Source organism: Globicephala melas, chromosome 16 (assembly GCF_963455315.2).
Source record: "Globicephala melas chromosome 16, mGloMel1.2, whole genome shotgun sequence".
Lineage (NCBI taxonomy): Eukaryota > Metazoa > Chordata > Mammalia > Artiodactyla > Delphinidae > Globicephala > Globicephala melas.
In genome coordinates this window covers 81,460,286-81,476,321 of record NC_083329.1, presented here as the reverse complement: position 1 = coordinate 81,476,321, position 16,036 = coordinate 81,460,286, and the positions used below count along the sequence as shown (strand labels likewise).

The window sequence follows — 16,036 nt, the reverse complement described above, 5'->3', positions numbered from 1 at the left end:
CCACTGCAAAAATAATCAAGGAACTTCTGACCACATGATCTTTACTTCAGTGGTCTGTACCCAACCAGACACAAATTCAAAGCAGGACTCTTCATGACAGTGTGTGTACAGTCGCCGTCACGTGCTTGTTAGTAACGCTGATAACTAGTTTGCAATTCAGAAGACACGTCTGAGCCTTATTTGTTCTGTAAACCTCTCCAGAACACAGGGACTGCCTCTTTTGACAAGCAACCAAACCCGACCCTACGTCCATCTCCCGCTCCGGCCCCAAGTTACATGATGCCAAGTGTACTTGGGACTGTGTATGTGACTGCTACTGTTTACCCGCCAACCTGCTAAAAGTTTTCATACCAAAGACTGCAATTCTAAGTTACAGGCTGTGTCAGCGTCCCCAAGGGTTCAGTAATTCACTAGGAGGACTCCCAGGCTCTGTGTACAGTTGTACTCGTGGCTCTGAGGACACAGCACAATCGTCAGAGGGAAAAGGCACGTGGGGCGAGGTCCAGAGGAAGCCAGGCGCGCTTCCAGGACCCTGGGGAGACACGTGGCACTAATTCCCCGAGTGAAACGCTCACTGGACACGCCGTGCCCAGGGACTATACTGGGGGCTGACCACGTGAGCACCCCTGCCTTGCAGGTACCCTAAGCCCCCAGAGGAGGGCAGGTGTTCAGCATGAACCACACTGTTCATACACATGGCGCAGGTGCTGGGAGCCATTCTTAGCTCTGGGCACTTGGGGGTAGGGGGAGATCCCGAAATCCCCATTCCCAGACGCCAGCCCAGGGCCAGCCTGGTGAGCAGGTCTCTCCAAGGACAGCCCTTCAGGCGCCCCCGCTTTCCTGCACATAAATATTTCTCTAGTATGTATGCTAGAGAACATACATACCTCTTTGAGCAATCTATTTGGTTTTTATTATCTTGATTATTGAAACTTACGAAAGCATACAACCTCATCACTCAACGAAAGGACCTGAACAATTATGTAGCTCTACCTACTTGTATGTCACTTTCCTGTCCTATCCTCCTGCCTCCCAGGAAGAGGTAACTTACCTTGAATTTTGTGTTCACAATTCCTTGACGTTCTTCTTTTAAAAAATAGGTTACATATGTATATCCCCAAACAATATATTCTATAGTTTTGCTTATGAGCTCTATGGGGAAAATGATGTGACCCTGCAGTGTACCAACTTGCTGTTTTTACTCAACTTTATATTTCAAAATTAGTCCACACTGTTGCTTGGGTCATTTGTTTATACTGCTGTATAATACCCCACTATGTGACCGTATCACATTTATCCATTTTTCTGTTCATGAACATTTGGGATGATTTCGTTTTCAGTTGTGAACAAAGAAACTGCTATCAACAGGTCTCCAAGCAGACATGTGCACAGGTACATGGTTCTCTCCTGAATATACACAGGAGCGGAACTTAAAGATCGTAGGACATGCAAATATTCGATTTTACACAATAAGGACAAACTGCTGGCAGAAGTTCATGGAGCAATTTATACCCCAGTGTATGAAATTTCCCCATATCCTCCTCCTGGTCAACACTACTATCATCAGACTTCGTATTGCTAATATTTGTTTACCTAGTGGGTGAATCATCTCATGTGGTCTCATATATTTATGAACTGAAGCATCTTTTCATATGCTTGCCATTCACGTTTTCCCCTTGATGAAATTACCTGTTCATGTCTTTTGCACTTTTCTAATTAGCTGTTTGACTTTTATTTGCAGAAACTGTTGGTGTTGAAAGGTTTACAGTCAGTCCAATAATTGACCCTAAGTAGGTGATATGACTTTCCTATTTTTAAGATTTTTCTCTTTACCTTAGGTGTTCTCCAGTTACTTATGATGTGTCTGAATGGATTTTTTTTCGTTTACCCTGCTTTTTTAAAAAAAAATCTATGAATGTGTTTCCTTTGTTCTGGAAAATTCTTAGCCATTATTTCTTCACATACTGCCTCTCCTCCATTTTCTCCTTCGGGAGTTTCAATTACACACACACAAGTGTTAGCCCTTCTTACATTTTACGTATCTGCTCTCTTTCAAGTTTTCTAACTCTTTGACTCTCTGTGCTCTATCTTCCAATTCTGCAATTTTCTCTCAGCTATATCTAATCTGCTTTTTAGGCTGTATACTGAATTCTTCATTTCAATGATTATATTTTCTATTCCTAGAGCTTATGTTTTTGGTCTGTGGCATGTGGGTCTGTGGCATCTGTCTGGTCATTTTTTATAATCTCATGTCTCTTCCTCATGTTTGTGATCTCTTCATAATTTCTTCAAGCATTTCATTTGGAGTTATTGTAGAGTCTGTTTTCAACAATTCCAATATCTGAAGTCCTTAAGGGTCAAAGTCTATTGTTTGTGGCTTCTGTTGATTCTCACAAATGGTTTCAGTCATCTTGGTTTTCATTCTCACACTAATGATCTTAATCTGTGGGAATACTGGGGGTACAAGTTGGCACTAATTTCTCCCCAGGAAGGATCTGCGTCTGCTTCTGTTGAGATCCTGGGAATGCCTCCAATATGGGATCACTTTAGCCCTTTGAAGGTCAACAAACCCACCCTGCCATGCCTCAAGGCACTCCACTGGATAGGATGCCTTCTTCCGTTAAAATGTGTTTACCATCCATCACTGTGGTTTGAATACCTTCTCTTTTCTTTCTTTTTAGGCATAGAGGGAGCTGATCTTTACAGATTTTTCCTAATTTTTAAGACACTGCTAGACTGCCAGGAATTAATTTCTATTCTAAATCTAATTGTTCTGTAATGGGATAGCCTTTTAGCATATCCATTTTGCCATATTGCAGCAGTATTGGCCAGTGCTGTAATTTCAAACTTTTAATATGTTAAGAAATTTGTTTTAAAGTAACATGGTAAAGGAATAATGCATATCAAACGCTACCAAGAAGTATAAGTACATTTGAAGTTACCCCACATTAGCAGGGAATGTCGCGCTAAAAGGAAAGACGATGTCCAAAGGTAAGCTAAAAGAAATATTTGCGGACATATCCAATTCAAAAATAAATTCATCAGAAACATGAATAGAAAGCCATTTACTGACCAAGAGATATTATGATGAACTTACAGCTCAGTGTTGAAAAAGAAAAAAAAAAATCTTCATTTAAAGCGCTCACTTTGAGAGTTGCACTGACATATATACACCACCAAACGTAAAATAGATAGCTAGTGGGAAGCTGCTGCATAGCACAGGGAGATCAGCTCGGTGCTTTGTGACCACCTAGCGGGGTGGGATAGGGAGGGTGGGAGGGAGACGCAAGAGGGAGGGGGTATGGGGATATATGTATACGTATAGCTGATTCACTTCGTTGTACAGCAGAAACTAACACCACATTGTAAAGCAATTCTACTCCAATAAAGATGTAAAAAATAAAGAAATAAATAAAGCACTCACTTTATGTGGGGTTGCAGCCCTGGCTGCTCTTCGTAGTCTTCTATGAGGAAAGGCAGATTCTTAGCCCAGTGGTCTTTAAAGCTCCCGGGCAGGTCCGCGTCAATGTTATATTCCGTAAGGGGAGTATCAAGGTGGGCATGAAGATATCGAGAATACTCTGCAGATGGGAAATGGGATCTGACACACCCGGATATGCCAAAGAGACGGTTTTTATAGCTAACTGTAATTTTTTATAGCCAGTCTGTACAAATACTTCATAACAAACCGTTATTTAATTACGAGGATTCTGGGACTTCCCTTGTGGTGCAGTGGTTAAGAATCCACCTGCCAGTGCAGGGGACACAGGTTCAATCCCTGGTCTGGGAAGATCCCACATGCCGCAGAGCAACTAAGCCCGTGCGCCACAACTACTAGGCCCGCACTCTAGAGCCAGCGAGCCACAACTACTGAGCCCACATGCCACAACTACTGAAGCCCACTGCTCCTAGAGCCCGTGATCCGCGACAAGAGAAGCCACGGCAATGAGAAGCCGGCGCACCGCAATGAAGAGTAGCCCCGGCTCGCCACAGCTAGAGAAAGCCCGCGCACAGCAACGAAGACCCAACGCAGCCAAAAGTAAATAAATAAATAAGTTTATTTTAAAAAATTACAAGAATTCTAAATGGAGACTCCAAATTTTAGCAAGTCACTCTTATATGATAACGGAGGTGGCCTGCCACTGACTTGAGTTACCAGGGTCAAATACAAGCCGGCCAATCAGGGTCCACTTCGGCTAAATTTTAACCACCTTTCCATAAGCAACACCAAAGATCTCACTATTCGATCCCAGAGTCTGGCAATGCAAGTTCAGTGTTAGACAGAGCCTGCTTCCTTCTCAACTAATAGATCTACTGACTACGTATGCGATTTCATCAACTGACTGACCAACTGCTGCTTATCTCTAGGGACGCGGTGTAGAAAAAACCAGGATATGGAGTGCCCCCAGCTTCAGTCTATAGTTCACAAGTCCAAGTTCTCCTAAACCAGGAAAATAGAGGGAATTACAATTTAGAGTAAAGAGCTGTGCTGTCGAAAAGGTAATCCCTAGCCAGCTGGCTACTGACAATTGAAGGGGTGACTAGTGCGGCTGAAGCACTGAACTTTAGATTTTACTTAATTTAAACTTAAAACTGATATTTTATTCAATTATTAGAAAACTGCCGTAGGTTTGGAACAACTTACGTATATCAGTCTACTTTTACAACTTTAAACTTTATGAAATCTACGTTCAGATCAAGTATTTCCAGTGAAAATTTAGCGTCCAAATTGAGATGAACTGTAAGTGTAAAATATAGGCCATATTCAAAGACTAGTACCAAAAAATGTAAAACATCCAATAAAGAGTGTTTTCATATTAATTATATATTGAACTAATATTGTGGAGGTACCGAGTTAAATAAGATAAAATATATTATTAAAATGAATTCCACCCGTTCGTTTTTACTTTTTTTAGTTTTTTGCTGTACGCGGGCCTCTCACTGTTGTGGCGTCTCCCGCCACGGAGCACAGGCTCCGGACGCGCAGGCCCAGCGGCCATGGCTCACGGGCCCAGTCGCTCCACGGAATGTGGGATCTTCCCGGACCGGGGCACGAACCCGCGTCCCCTGCATTGGCAGGAGGACTCTCAACCACCACGTCACCAGGGAAGTCCCCGTTTTTACTTTTTTAATGTGGCTACTAGAATTTTAAAATTACACACATGGCTTGTAAATGTTTTCACTTGGACAGTGCTAGTACAGAGGGCTAATGATAAAGGAAAGAGAAGGAATAAAAGTAAAGATTTGGGCTTTATATGAAAAACAAAAATGTCTTTGTGTATGGCAGAGAAAGGGTAAGACTGACTAATAAAAGGATAACCCAAAGATCTGCTTTCTCCTTCATCTCAATTTAAATTCTCCAAACTATGTGGGAATTCTGATATGAAGGAATGACAGATCAAAGATACCAAGTTTTTATTTAACAGTAAAAACCTCATAAAATATTCCTTTCCTATCATTCCTATATCTCTGGATGAGGTGTGACAAGTCATGGATACCCAGATGATTGTCACATTTAGGTCAAAATATGTTTTTTTGGCATAAGTAAAATTTTTTAACTTTAGAAAGAAAAAATGTGAGGAAGAGGAAAAAAAAAAAAAAAGCACTGGATTGGCCTTTAGAAGACATGGGCTCGTCCCTCTAGTCCAGATACCACCACTAACCAAGGGGCAGCTGAGGACAAGTCACGCAGCTGCTCTGAGACTCAACTGCCTAACACGGAACATCAGAGACACAAGCAGTATCACTCCTACTCCAAGCACTCAGGGTCAGTGATTCTGCAGCTGTTTGACTTACCTCGGAGGTACTTCACTTTAAGGTACTCTGGGCTGGCCTTCTGGCCTGGGAGAGGGTCATTTAGCATAACTTTAGTTTGTGCTTTTATCCCTTCATAAAACTGTCCCATTGCTACGTGGCTGAGTCCTTTCATGTACTGGCACACCTCGTTATACGGTTCCAGCTGCAGACACCGCTGAGGCATCGAAGGAGAAAATGCTGTATTAGAATCGATACAGTTTAAGGAAACTTTAAAGTACTTTCTTCTTTAATCTGGAATTAGGAAAGTCTTCTCTCCAGGTTAAATCAGACCAAATACATCCTCAGTAAATCGGTCTACAGGACCGGGCCATGGTTTTTTCCTCTTTCTTTTTGCTGAAGTATAAGCACTATTCTTGCCTGCCCTCCCCGCTGACCCCATTCATTTCAATGAACTTTGTTGAAGAATGACGCAGAATTGCAGTTACACTGCTTCTCACTTACGGATGCTCACCTTGAAGTTCTTAAGGGCTTCCTGCAAGCTGCCATGGTGGTAAAGCATCATTCCCCGAAGCTGGAGGGTCTGCACGTGATTTTGGTTCAGCAACAGAGCCTTTTGAAAGCTCTCAGTGGCTGCTTCAAAATTGCCCAGCTCTCTAGGTGTTTGACAATAGCAATGAACATAGTATAGGCATTTCAGTAAACATACAGAATAAGTTATCCTCAGAATTATGGTTCAATCTACCAATACGATACTTTAATGTGGGAGTTTGCTTTTTTATTTTACCCCTTTATAGCTACTTAGCCTTTGACGCATCATATCCGACTTGCTTTTTCTAAATCTTACCAGATTATAGGATCACCATAGAGCTCTTGAAATTCTTTGGGGGAAAATTAATTTATTGATTTCCAAAGACAAATGCTTATTCAAATCCCTTTCCCCAACTCATGATCAGCTCCAACCCCTAAAAAAACTCTGTGTAAATTTTAGTTGTCTGGATAGAAACATATGTTTCTCCTTTGGAAAAAAGTAAGTAGGTTATAATCATACAGAGGTATATCATTGCGAATCAAATTCATAGGCTTATAATTTTTTCTGTCACTGAAGGTACTTCACTTAAAATCCAGTAAATCATTATCTACTTTAAAATTCTGAAATAAGAAGTATATTTCAGAATTGTGATCATTTCAGAGTGGAAATGGTTATTACTGACCAGCCTTGCCCTCTTTTATATATCAACATTTTTATAAATAATTGAAGAACCTTCAAAATATCCCATATGTCAACTTTCTATAAATAATGAAGATTTAAAAAATATATATATAACACCCACTGACATTTCTACAGCACTTTACTATTTACTAGGTGTTTTCAAATCTGTTTTCAATTTATATACCCAACAATTTCGTGGGACAGGAAGGATAAATATCATCCCTCAAACCTAGAACAAATCCAAACACACTTTCTCCAAGTTAGTATGAGAGCTTTTCCAACGATGGCATCAGATAAATAAGCTCTTAAATGTAACCCTTCCTGAATAGGGCACCTAACAGGGTTTTACAGGGGGTTTCCATGACTGTCTCTCTCTTTCCTAACTTTTATAGCACCTTTATACGAGTCAGAATGTTAAAAAAATTTTAAGCCAAAAGTCAGAATAGCTTTGCTGGTCAGGGCAATGCATGTAGTCAGGAAGCCAGGGTCCAGGCACAACTACTCATACCCTATAGAGATGCATCATAACTGGAACATTTCCATCCCGCAATTCTAGGAATCTTCAAACAGATCCTAGTGATGTGGGTATTAACCTTAGTTACTGCCTAAAAAGGCAGCAGCGTCTGTAACTCAGCAGCTTATAATGCCACTATGCAAGGCAACAACTCTTGAAGGACTAACGTCTTCTAGACTAATATATACAGACCGAGGCTGTTTTAAGACACAGTAACAGGTATCACGATATCCTCTTACCCGTGGTTCTATGTTCCAGAGAAGATCTTAATAAGTATGTGAATGCCTATGTGATTTAGAATGACCGTCTCTTTTGGTTAAGAAATGCATTTTTTTTTTTAAAATCACTATTATGTGAGGCTATCCCACTCTACGCCCTCCCTCCTACCCCAACTATTAGTACTTTACTTACCTATAGGCCTGCCCCAGGCTTTTATATGCATCAATAAAATCAACTTTCTGCTTCAAAGCTTCTTTGAAGGATTCAATAGCTTCCTGTAAAAAGTATATAGAAAATTATTTCATTTGCTTAACTGTTAAAATTGAGTTTCTCTCAAATCACTGAAGGACATATATATATATATATATATATATATATATATATATATATATATAAAATACATGGTCTCTGAGTACTTTTTTTTTTAAATAGGAGGACTTCAAAAAAAGAGAGAGGTAGAAAGTACAATAAACTATGAGGCTGGAGGATTTAATTTCAATAGTAAACAAATGCATTACTATGAACAACAACAGAGCCTTAAGCTTCTCCTTCCAAAATGGGAAAACAGCTTCTCACTATCTTTTTCATTAGCACTTTAGTACTGATAACACCTGCATTTTAATATCAGTTCCTTAATTAATAAAAACCCTATGGAACAAAAGTAAGCCTAATAGCTGTGTGAAATGATGCAAAATGATCACAGCTAGCAGCATTGGAAAGTGAACCAATAGAAGAGACAAAAAAAGCAAGCCCAATGTGAAATTATTTATAGAACAAGAAGAAAGGCTCCCAGGATAGCCACCTGAAGGACTCCCATGATCTACGAGGAAAAAAGAAACCGTAAAATTCAGGAGAAGCCTTCAAGTTGGGGGCAGGTGGGCATGACTCCTGCCAGCACAGCTCAGGGCGGCACTAAGGGCCCAGAGCTGCACACGCTACGCTTTCAGGGGAGCCCTCAGAACCACAGTGCACTTGGCCGCAGGGGGACTCTCTGGGGAAATTGGTGATAAAATAAAAATGGGTGATGAAATGTTTCAGAATAAACATCCTAGGCTTACACTGGGATTGAACGTACTTTTCATTATGACTCTAGTTATTGTGATTAAAAAAAATTACGAAGACATTTCCCACATTTCCCAAGGAAAAGACATATCTGACTTAACGGCTATAAAGGCTCACAATCTCTAAGAGCTTTAATTGAGAGACACTTGACTTTAAAACTTCTGGAATAGATCATTTCAACCTGATTAGAGAATTCAGAGCAGAAAACCACTAAAGATATCAAATGCCTTGCCCATGGTAGGCACTCAATAAATATTTAGTGCCCCGGTAGGCACACAAAATAGTTTTGCAAAAGCTATACAATCTTGATTCTTTTCAGAAAGTCATTCAGCCCCTGCTCCTTGATTTTCTCAGAAGGGGCCAGCAGGGTAAGAGAGGCTGGCTTTGAAACTCTTCAAAGGCAAAACTGAGGACAAAATCGCCTCATGAAGAAATGCCACTGAATAGCTACTGTTTGGGTGAAAGATGAGAACGGATAAATTTTAACACCGAAGAAACGTAAAAGGGCATTCTTCATTGGGCTTCCTGCTGTGACATGATCTCGACCTTTTAGGATTTGTACAACTGCACTTTCAATTCGACAAACATGTATTGAGCGCCTACTATGTGCCAGGGATAGCAGGAGGTAAGGGGACACGAAGATGGGTGAGTCATTACCTCTGTACTCTGAGAACTCACAGTGTCATTAGAAAGCCAAGTAGGTAACCAGTTTATTAGAATACAAACTAAGAGCTACAGCAGAGATGTGAGGAAGAGGCTCTGGGAATGAAGAGAAAGAAACCACTGAACTGAGCCTGGGAGACCAGAAGAGGCTGTACAGAGGCGCTGACAACTGAGCTGGGTCTTAAAGAACGAGGAGTTTGGTAAAGCAAGAGGGCATCTTGGACGGGGCCGGGGGCACCGCACAGCGGCACAGAGCGCTCACCGACGCTGGGAAAGCCGGAGGGGCAGGAGTGCAGGGGGCATGGGGTCGGGGGGAGTGGGGAAGAGGGAAAGCCGGGGCCAGTAGGAAGGCAGCAACGAGGACTGGGGGCTCTGAGGAGGTGTGGGACCTCACAAAATTTACTCTTCGTAAACATGAAAAATGCTGGTAAAAAAGGAGAAGACACGCTGGAGAGGGGAGAGGATGGGGCCCAGATGGGAGGCGGCTGTGATGGAACAGGCAAGAGATAATGCAAGCTCAGATTGAGACAGTGCCTCTGAGGAGAGGGAAAGAAGGGTCAAATTCGGGAGAGAGTTTTAAAGGCAAACTAAGAGAAAATCTGGTGGCTGTCTGGGTACGAGGGAGGGAGGAGGGAGAAGAGAGGGCAGGAAGAGTCTAGGCTGAGAGCCCGGGTGGAGGGAGGCGTTAAGGAATGTTAGGAAGTACGGGGGAGGTCGTGAGTCCACTGGGGCGTGTGATGTCTGGGGTGTTTGTGGACGTCTCGTGGAGATGCCCAGGAGGCGGCTGCTGCCCACTGCACTTACTGCATGCTTGGACGCCACAGTTCTTCAAAGTCTGATTTCTCTTCAGCTTTTAAGTCTTTGGTTTCGGGGTTCCTGTCTAATCACTGCACAGCTCTCTACCTCATTCTGCCAAAGAGGGGACATAGCAGAATCAAGATTTTGAGCCATTGGGAACAAAGAAACTACGTTTGTTGAATCAATCTCTAAGCACATGAACTGGCTCTGAATTCGTTGGCATCGTGAATGCAATCATCACCACTTAGGCCACCATCTTCTTTACTAGCTAAAGGGCAGCCATCGCCCTGGGGCTGTTCGGTATAACTGAACAGAACAAACGCAGGTAACTCTCAAAGTAAAGGCTTATAATATACAATTTTTGAAATATCCTTACAACATGGGTAGAATTCAGTAGAAAAGTTCTTGCTGTTTTACTCCCTAGGAATTTCCAAAATGTCTGATATATCTTCTGAATTGGACAATTGTGAAACTTGTCATGTAATATATCCTAATATATTTCTAATGTATTATATCATAAAGTAAATAAGCCATCACCCGCTCTGTTTCTAAACTGCTGTTGACCTGGAGAGACCACCTTTAGGGTACAGAGACAGCTCAAACTCATTGGTCCATTTAATACTTCGTCTCTACAGTTAACGAGAGAAAGAGAGATATCTGAACTAAGTTCATTACTTTAATTAAGGCATTTCACCACTGACTCAGTTTTCCAATCTCTGTAACTGGGACACCCTCTGCTCCTTCTATACTTCACGGGGATGCTTTGGGGATGAGTGAGACGCTACGGAAACACCCTGACCTCCTCGGACGGCAGATCTATAAAATGCAAAGAAAAAGTTCCCATCTATTACACACGTTGCTGCTGTGTCAGTGGGCATGGTGAAAAGGAGGGAAGGCCAAACCGTTTGGTGAGACTGGTTCACTGAGGGGCTGCCAACACTCAGAGAATGAAAGCACTGTTTCTAGGTCTTCATCCGGGAGGTTTGGAATAAACCAAACTGAATTTTGGTCCATGTCTATTTTCTACTTAGTGTCTCTGTTATGGCTCTTTGCTGAAAAATTCTCATTTCGAAATAACACAAAGGGCCCTGCCCACGTTCCTAAACATGGCTTTACAGTTAAAAGTGAAACCAACTGTTTGCATTTGTTTACTTTAAAAATTATCTGGACCCTCTTAGTACTAATAATTGGTCTTTTTTTTTTTCTATTTCAGATCTCTTTCTCCTCCATGTGATACTCAAGGGAGAGACTCTGAACACAGCATTGCGATTCTCAATTTTTTAACTGAAGGGGACTGAGAGAAGATGAGAAGACAGACGGCAGAGACAAAATAAACTGGAAGACGTCACCTGGCAGCTGCTCAAAGCACATGTTAAATAACTCAAAGCCCGCACTGCCTGTCCGAATCCTCAAAGGGGGACGGAAAGGGTCCCTGTTAGGACCACCTCCACATACTTGCAAACCGGAGATGAGGTGTATGAAGTAAGATTTGCAAAATTCCTTCTAGTTTGGTTTTTAACGGACGGGAGTTATTTTTTAGAATCCACAAAACTTCGATGAAATTACATTCCCACATGTAAAATAATCTGTATCATAATCAATACCTGATTCAGGTTTACAGTTTATAAAGGGCTTTTCACACATGTTGTTTTATGGAAGCCTCACTCTCACTTCAAGAGGCAGACAGTAGCATCATCTCTGCCTGATAAATGTGGAGAGACGGGCTCAAAGAGTTCAAGCAGCGGCTTCAGCAGTGCAGTTAATAAGATTCAGAGCGAGAGCTCAGAGCAAGGCCTTCCAACTCCAATTCCGCTCTCTGCCCTTGACATGCATTTACCCCACTGATTCTTACTGAGCACCTACTATGCGACAGGCACTGTCGGTAACACGGAGGACTTACAACTTGTGGCCTTTTTAGAGGTAAACTCTCTCCCCACCCTCCCAGTGTGTGTGTTTATGTGTGTGTCAGATCCTCAGAACTATTTTTAATAATAACACGCATGCTCTCTCTGCCAGAGCACCCTTCTCTGCCACAGGTTGTTGAAGCTCTTCCCACCTTTCCAAGTTCAGGGTTAAGTGCAGCCTACTCTGAATTCTCCACCTCCTGGTCAGAATGAGTGTCTTCACCTAGGCGGGCGGGCAGACCGTCTGTGACTCTCAGGCCGGCTGTCTTCAGTCGGGCAGTTTGGAGTGTCAGGCCTTGGGTGAGAGCCAGAGCTCCGCTCTCAGCCGTGTTTCTGCCCCTCACCCCGGCCGGAAAGAAGCTGCTGTAGGACAGGCTCCCCAAACAGGCTCGGAGAACGGAGAGTCCCGGGCAGGAGGAGGGGCAGGCAGGCTGGCAGTGACGTCCCTGCCCCACTCAGCTGACACAGAGCCTCTCCTTTGTCCCTCGCCTCCTTCTTCCCACAGCAGCCTTCAAGGGACAGTGCTGGGACCACTCCTGCAGCCCCCAGAGGACCCGAGGCAGTCTGGCCGCCCCTGACCTGAACGTGGCCAGCGACCCCCTCAGCAGTCCCCCTGTCCCTACCCTCCTCGGCCACCGCTGCATCAGCAACCACTTCCTCAATACAGATTGGGTCTCAACTCTGTATTTCCCCCCAGATCTAGACTTCACAGCCCCTCTGGGCCTAGCAACTCAAGTCCGCACCTGAGACCTTTCAGGGCCCCTCCCCGTGCTGCAGCCCTTCACACTCAGCCTGCCTATTTGCCCAAGGGCCTGACCACGGCCCCGCCCCCCACGTCATCACTCACACCTTCCTCTCGCCCTCAGAGCCCTTCTCCTTCCCAGCCCTGCTCTGCCTTCCAGGTCAGGACGAAGTCCACTTGCTCTCTGGACCTTCCCTAACTCCCGAGTTCAAATGAATCTTTCTCACCTCTGCTTCCAAAGCACTCTGCTTCTACTGCTTTCTTTCGCGTGTTCACCCTCTGATGAGTTATCTGTGGGGAAAGCCTTTGGAAACTGTATTCGTCCCAAGTGTAAAGCATTATTTCTCCCTTATAACCTTTCGCCCTCTCCCCTTCTGCACCCTCCTCCAAGTACCTATCAGATAGTAGGCGCTCAATAAATATCTCGATGCAAACGACTTTCTAAAATAAACCAATGAGACACTTGAGACGTCATTTTAAAACCTGCCAGACTTAACCCCGCTCAGTTCACCGCAAAGGAGAAGCAGGATTGCTGTAGGCACACAAATTGCACAGCACTTTCACCTTCAAAAGTCCTCTGTGAAAGAAAGTTAAACCTTTGTATAGCATAGCTATGGGCTGGTTTTTGTTCAGTTCTAAGGACTGCTGAAAGTCTTCGTGGGCTGTTGCATAGTCCTACAAAAAGGAGAATGAAAAAAAATAAGTAAAGTAGTATTCGTTAGATATTTGGACATGTCCTACTTTCGACTGATAGAGGAAAAGAAATCCCAATTTAGTCTGTGCCCTTTCTGGCTTTAAAGGAGACATTTCATGACCACGAATATTAGAAGAATGCTTACACTGCTTGTTGAAAGAGTCGATTTCAATTGACAGGAGAAGCTCACAAAGGTTTAATTTAAGCACACTGTCTCAGCCACAGAAAAGAATATTATTTTAAATTCCATTAAGGCCATAATCTGTTACAGAAATTTTACAAATTATTTTCTGGTACTAGCATTTTATTATACTGAATTCTAAAATAATTAGGACATAGATCAACCTTAAAATGTGTTATGTTGTGATTTTTTAAATCTACTTTCTTTTGCAATAGAAAATTGTTATTAAAATGACTGCAAGCCCACAAAAACAGCTATGGCAGTCATAAATACCACTCTAACGATAAAAGATGATCTTGCTACATTGAGAAGCTACAGTCTGGGAAGCCGCATTAGTTCAGGTTATGGTTTTCGGGTTGGGATACCCAAAGAAATTCAAATTGTACCTCTAAGTTTAATGATCACACTCTGACAACATGCACACCTGCTTCTCTATGCTGACATCTGCAAGCACAGTTAAGGTATAATCTGTAAACCAAATTTCTCTTCTTCTGTTTCTCACTCTTTCTTTTTTCCCCCAGCCCAGAATTAGTTACTGCTGACAGTTCAAGCAAGAAAATGTGTTCCTGGTACTTAATATTTCTCCACTGGGTTCGACCTCAGCTAAAGAAAATGCTTTCATAACTGTCTTGTATCACGAACTATTATAATACAGCCCCAAACCCAAATCTATCCAATAGCAGCTTTCTGAAGCAGAAGGAAAGGCGAAATCTTTATCATCATGAAAGGGCACGTTTTAAGGCAAGAACAATTCACCTCTGATATGAAGTACAGGGTCCCGCGGTGTCTGTACAGCCGTGCTGAGGGCTGAAGTTGAATAGCTTTAGTGAGATCACTCACTGCTTCATTAATTCGTCCCAGAGGGGACAGAATCTATAAACCCAAAAATGTAATTAGGGGAGAAAAGTCCCAACGATCGCCCCTACAACCGTCAATGTTTCTGACTTTTCAATTCCACTTCACCACCCCACATTCACAATGTGACCCTCTCAGCAGTCTAGAACCCTTGACCCCACGTACTATGCAGTGAGGTTCAAAGTCAACAGCTGAGGGGCTGCCGATCTTGTCCAGCCACGGGGAGGCGGATGACCTATGACCGTGGCAATTGCCTTGTCACTGTTTCATGTTCTAGGTCAAAACAGATGTTGCTTTTCTTGAAGTGTGACCATTTGTTCCCCAACCTATCATTTACCTTTCAAAACAAAATTTGGCATGTCAAATTAACCTGAAAGATAACTTTGAACCATTAAAATAGAGGAATTGTTCAACACGGATTGGAGTCCTCCATGGCGTCTAGCTAGGCCGTCTGGAGTATTCAGTGCTGAACGGCAATTTCTAGGATTCCAGGTGTTTTGTAAGCCCTCTTCTGTGAACGGCTCTCAACTCAGCAGTCACGATCTGCAAGGCCGTGAAGGAACATCTGCAGGCCTGTTCTGAATGCTCTTTTGATGGAGCCGTCGGTGGTGTTCAGGCAACCATGACAATACAGAAGACAGCTCAGAATGCAGAAGTTCACCCAAATGACATAAGAAAACCCAAAATGGGTATCAGTATTCATGCAGTCAAGCTCAAGCAATTTATCCAGAACAGATGTCCTTAAATTAGGGTTAATTTTGTTCTTATAATAGGTCATTTCCATCAAGTTTTACTAACTGGTTTCCTCCTCTGCAGGAACTTAAAAGCAGCAAGAGAGGGAAGATTCAGGCAGGCACATGACCAGAGGCAAGAAAGCTCAGAGAGAGGAAAGAAATGGAAAATATGCCCTTAGAGTTCAAGAAGCATAGGGGTCTAGGGTTATATCTTCAAAGGAAAAACATCCCAACCCAGTATATTAACCCCTAGAGACATAAGTGAATTATCACACCCCAGCACAGCAATCAATACGCATAATAATGACCAGAGTAACTAAAAAAGGTTAAATTATGCTCACTACATATAGACTATTCCCGAAAGTATAAAAGTGAAAGCTTTCTTATAAAATAATGCCTGACGTATGTAAATGGTATCCTGTAATTTAGCTGGAAGAATCACTACGTCATGACATTATTGCCTGATGATGCCAGAAACGGGGGATATTACTACATATTTTTAAGATCATTGGAAATCACTTTTCTGATTACTAACGTCATTTGGGGTACACAATTAGCGTTTTATTAGATATACAAATTTTTTAAAGCTGCTAAATCAGTCTTCTTTCTAAGTGTGCTTAATTAAATTCATGCTTTATCATAACATTTTAGCACAGCACCAGCGTAATGGTGGGGAAAAGCACAGTACCCAGTCCCTGGAGCA

General features: G+C 42.6%; 1 protein-coding gene across 8 annotated transcripts in view; it reads right to left on the bottom strand.

Moving 5' to 3' along the window:
* The window catches only part of TTC13 (tetratricopeptide repeat domain 13), a 70,140-nt gene that overhangs the window by 16,998 nt on the left and 37,106 nt on the right, over positions 1–16,036 (bottom strand). For all 8 annotated transcript variants that reach the window (XM_030839508.2, XM_030839509.2, XM_030839511.2 and 5 more), the window contains 6 exons: positions 14,501–14,617; positions 13,434–13,544; positions 7,893–7,975; positions 6,269–6,410; positions 5,797–5,971; positions 3,425–3,581 (listed from right to left, as the gene is read on the bottom strand). In XM_030839508.2, the coding sequence (XP_030695368.1) occupies positions 3,425–3,581; positions 5,797–5,971; positions 6,269–6,410; positions 7,893–7,975; positions 13,434–13,544; positions 14,501–14,617 (785 nt within the window). The remainder of the gene's footprint in view (positions 1–3,424; positions 3,582–5,796; positions 5,972–6,268; positions 6,411–7,892; positions 7,976–13,433; positions 13,545–14,500; positions 14,618–16,036) is intronic.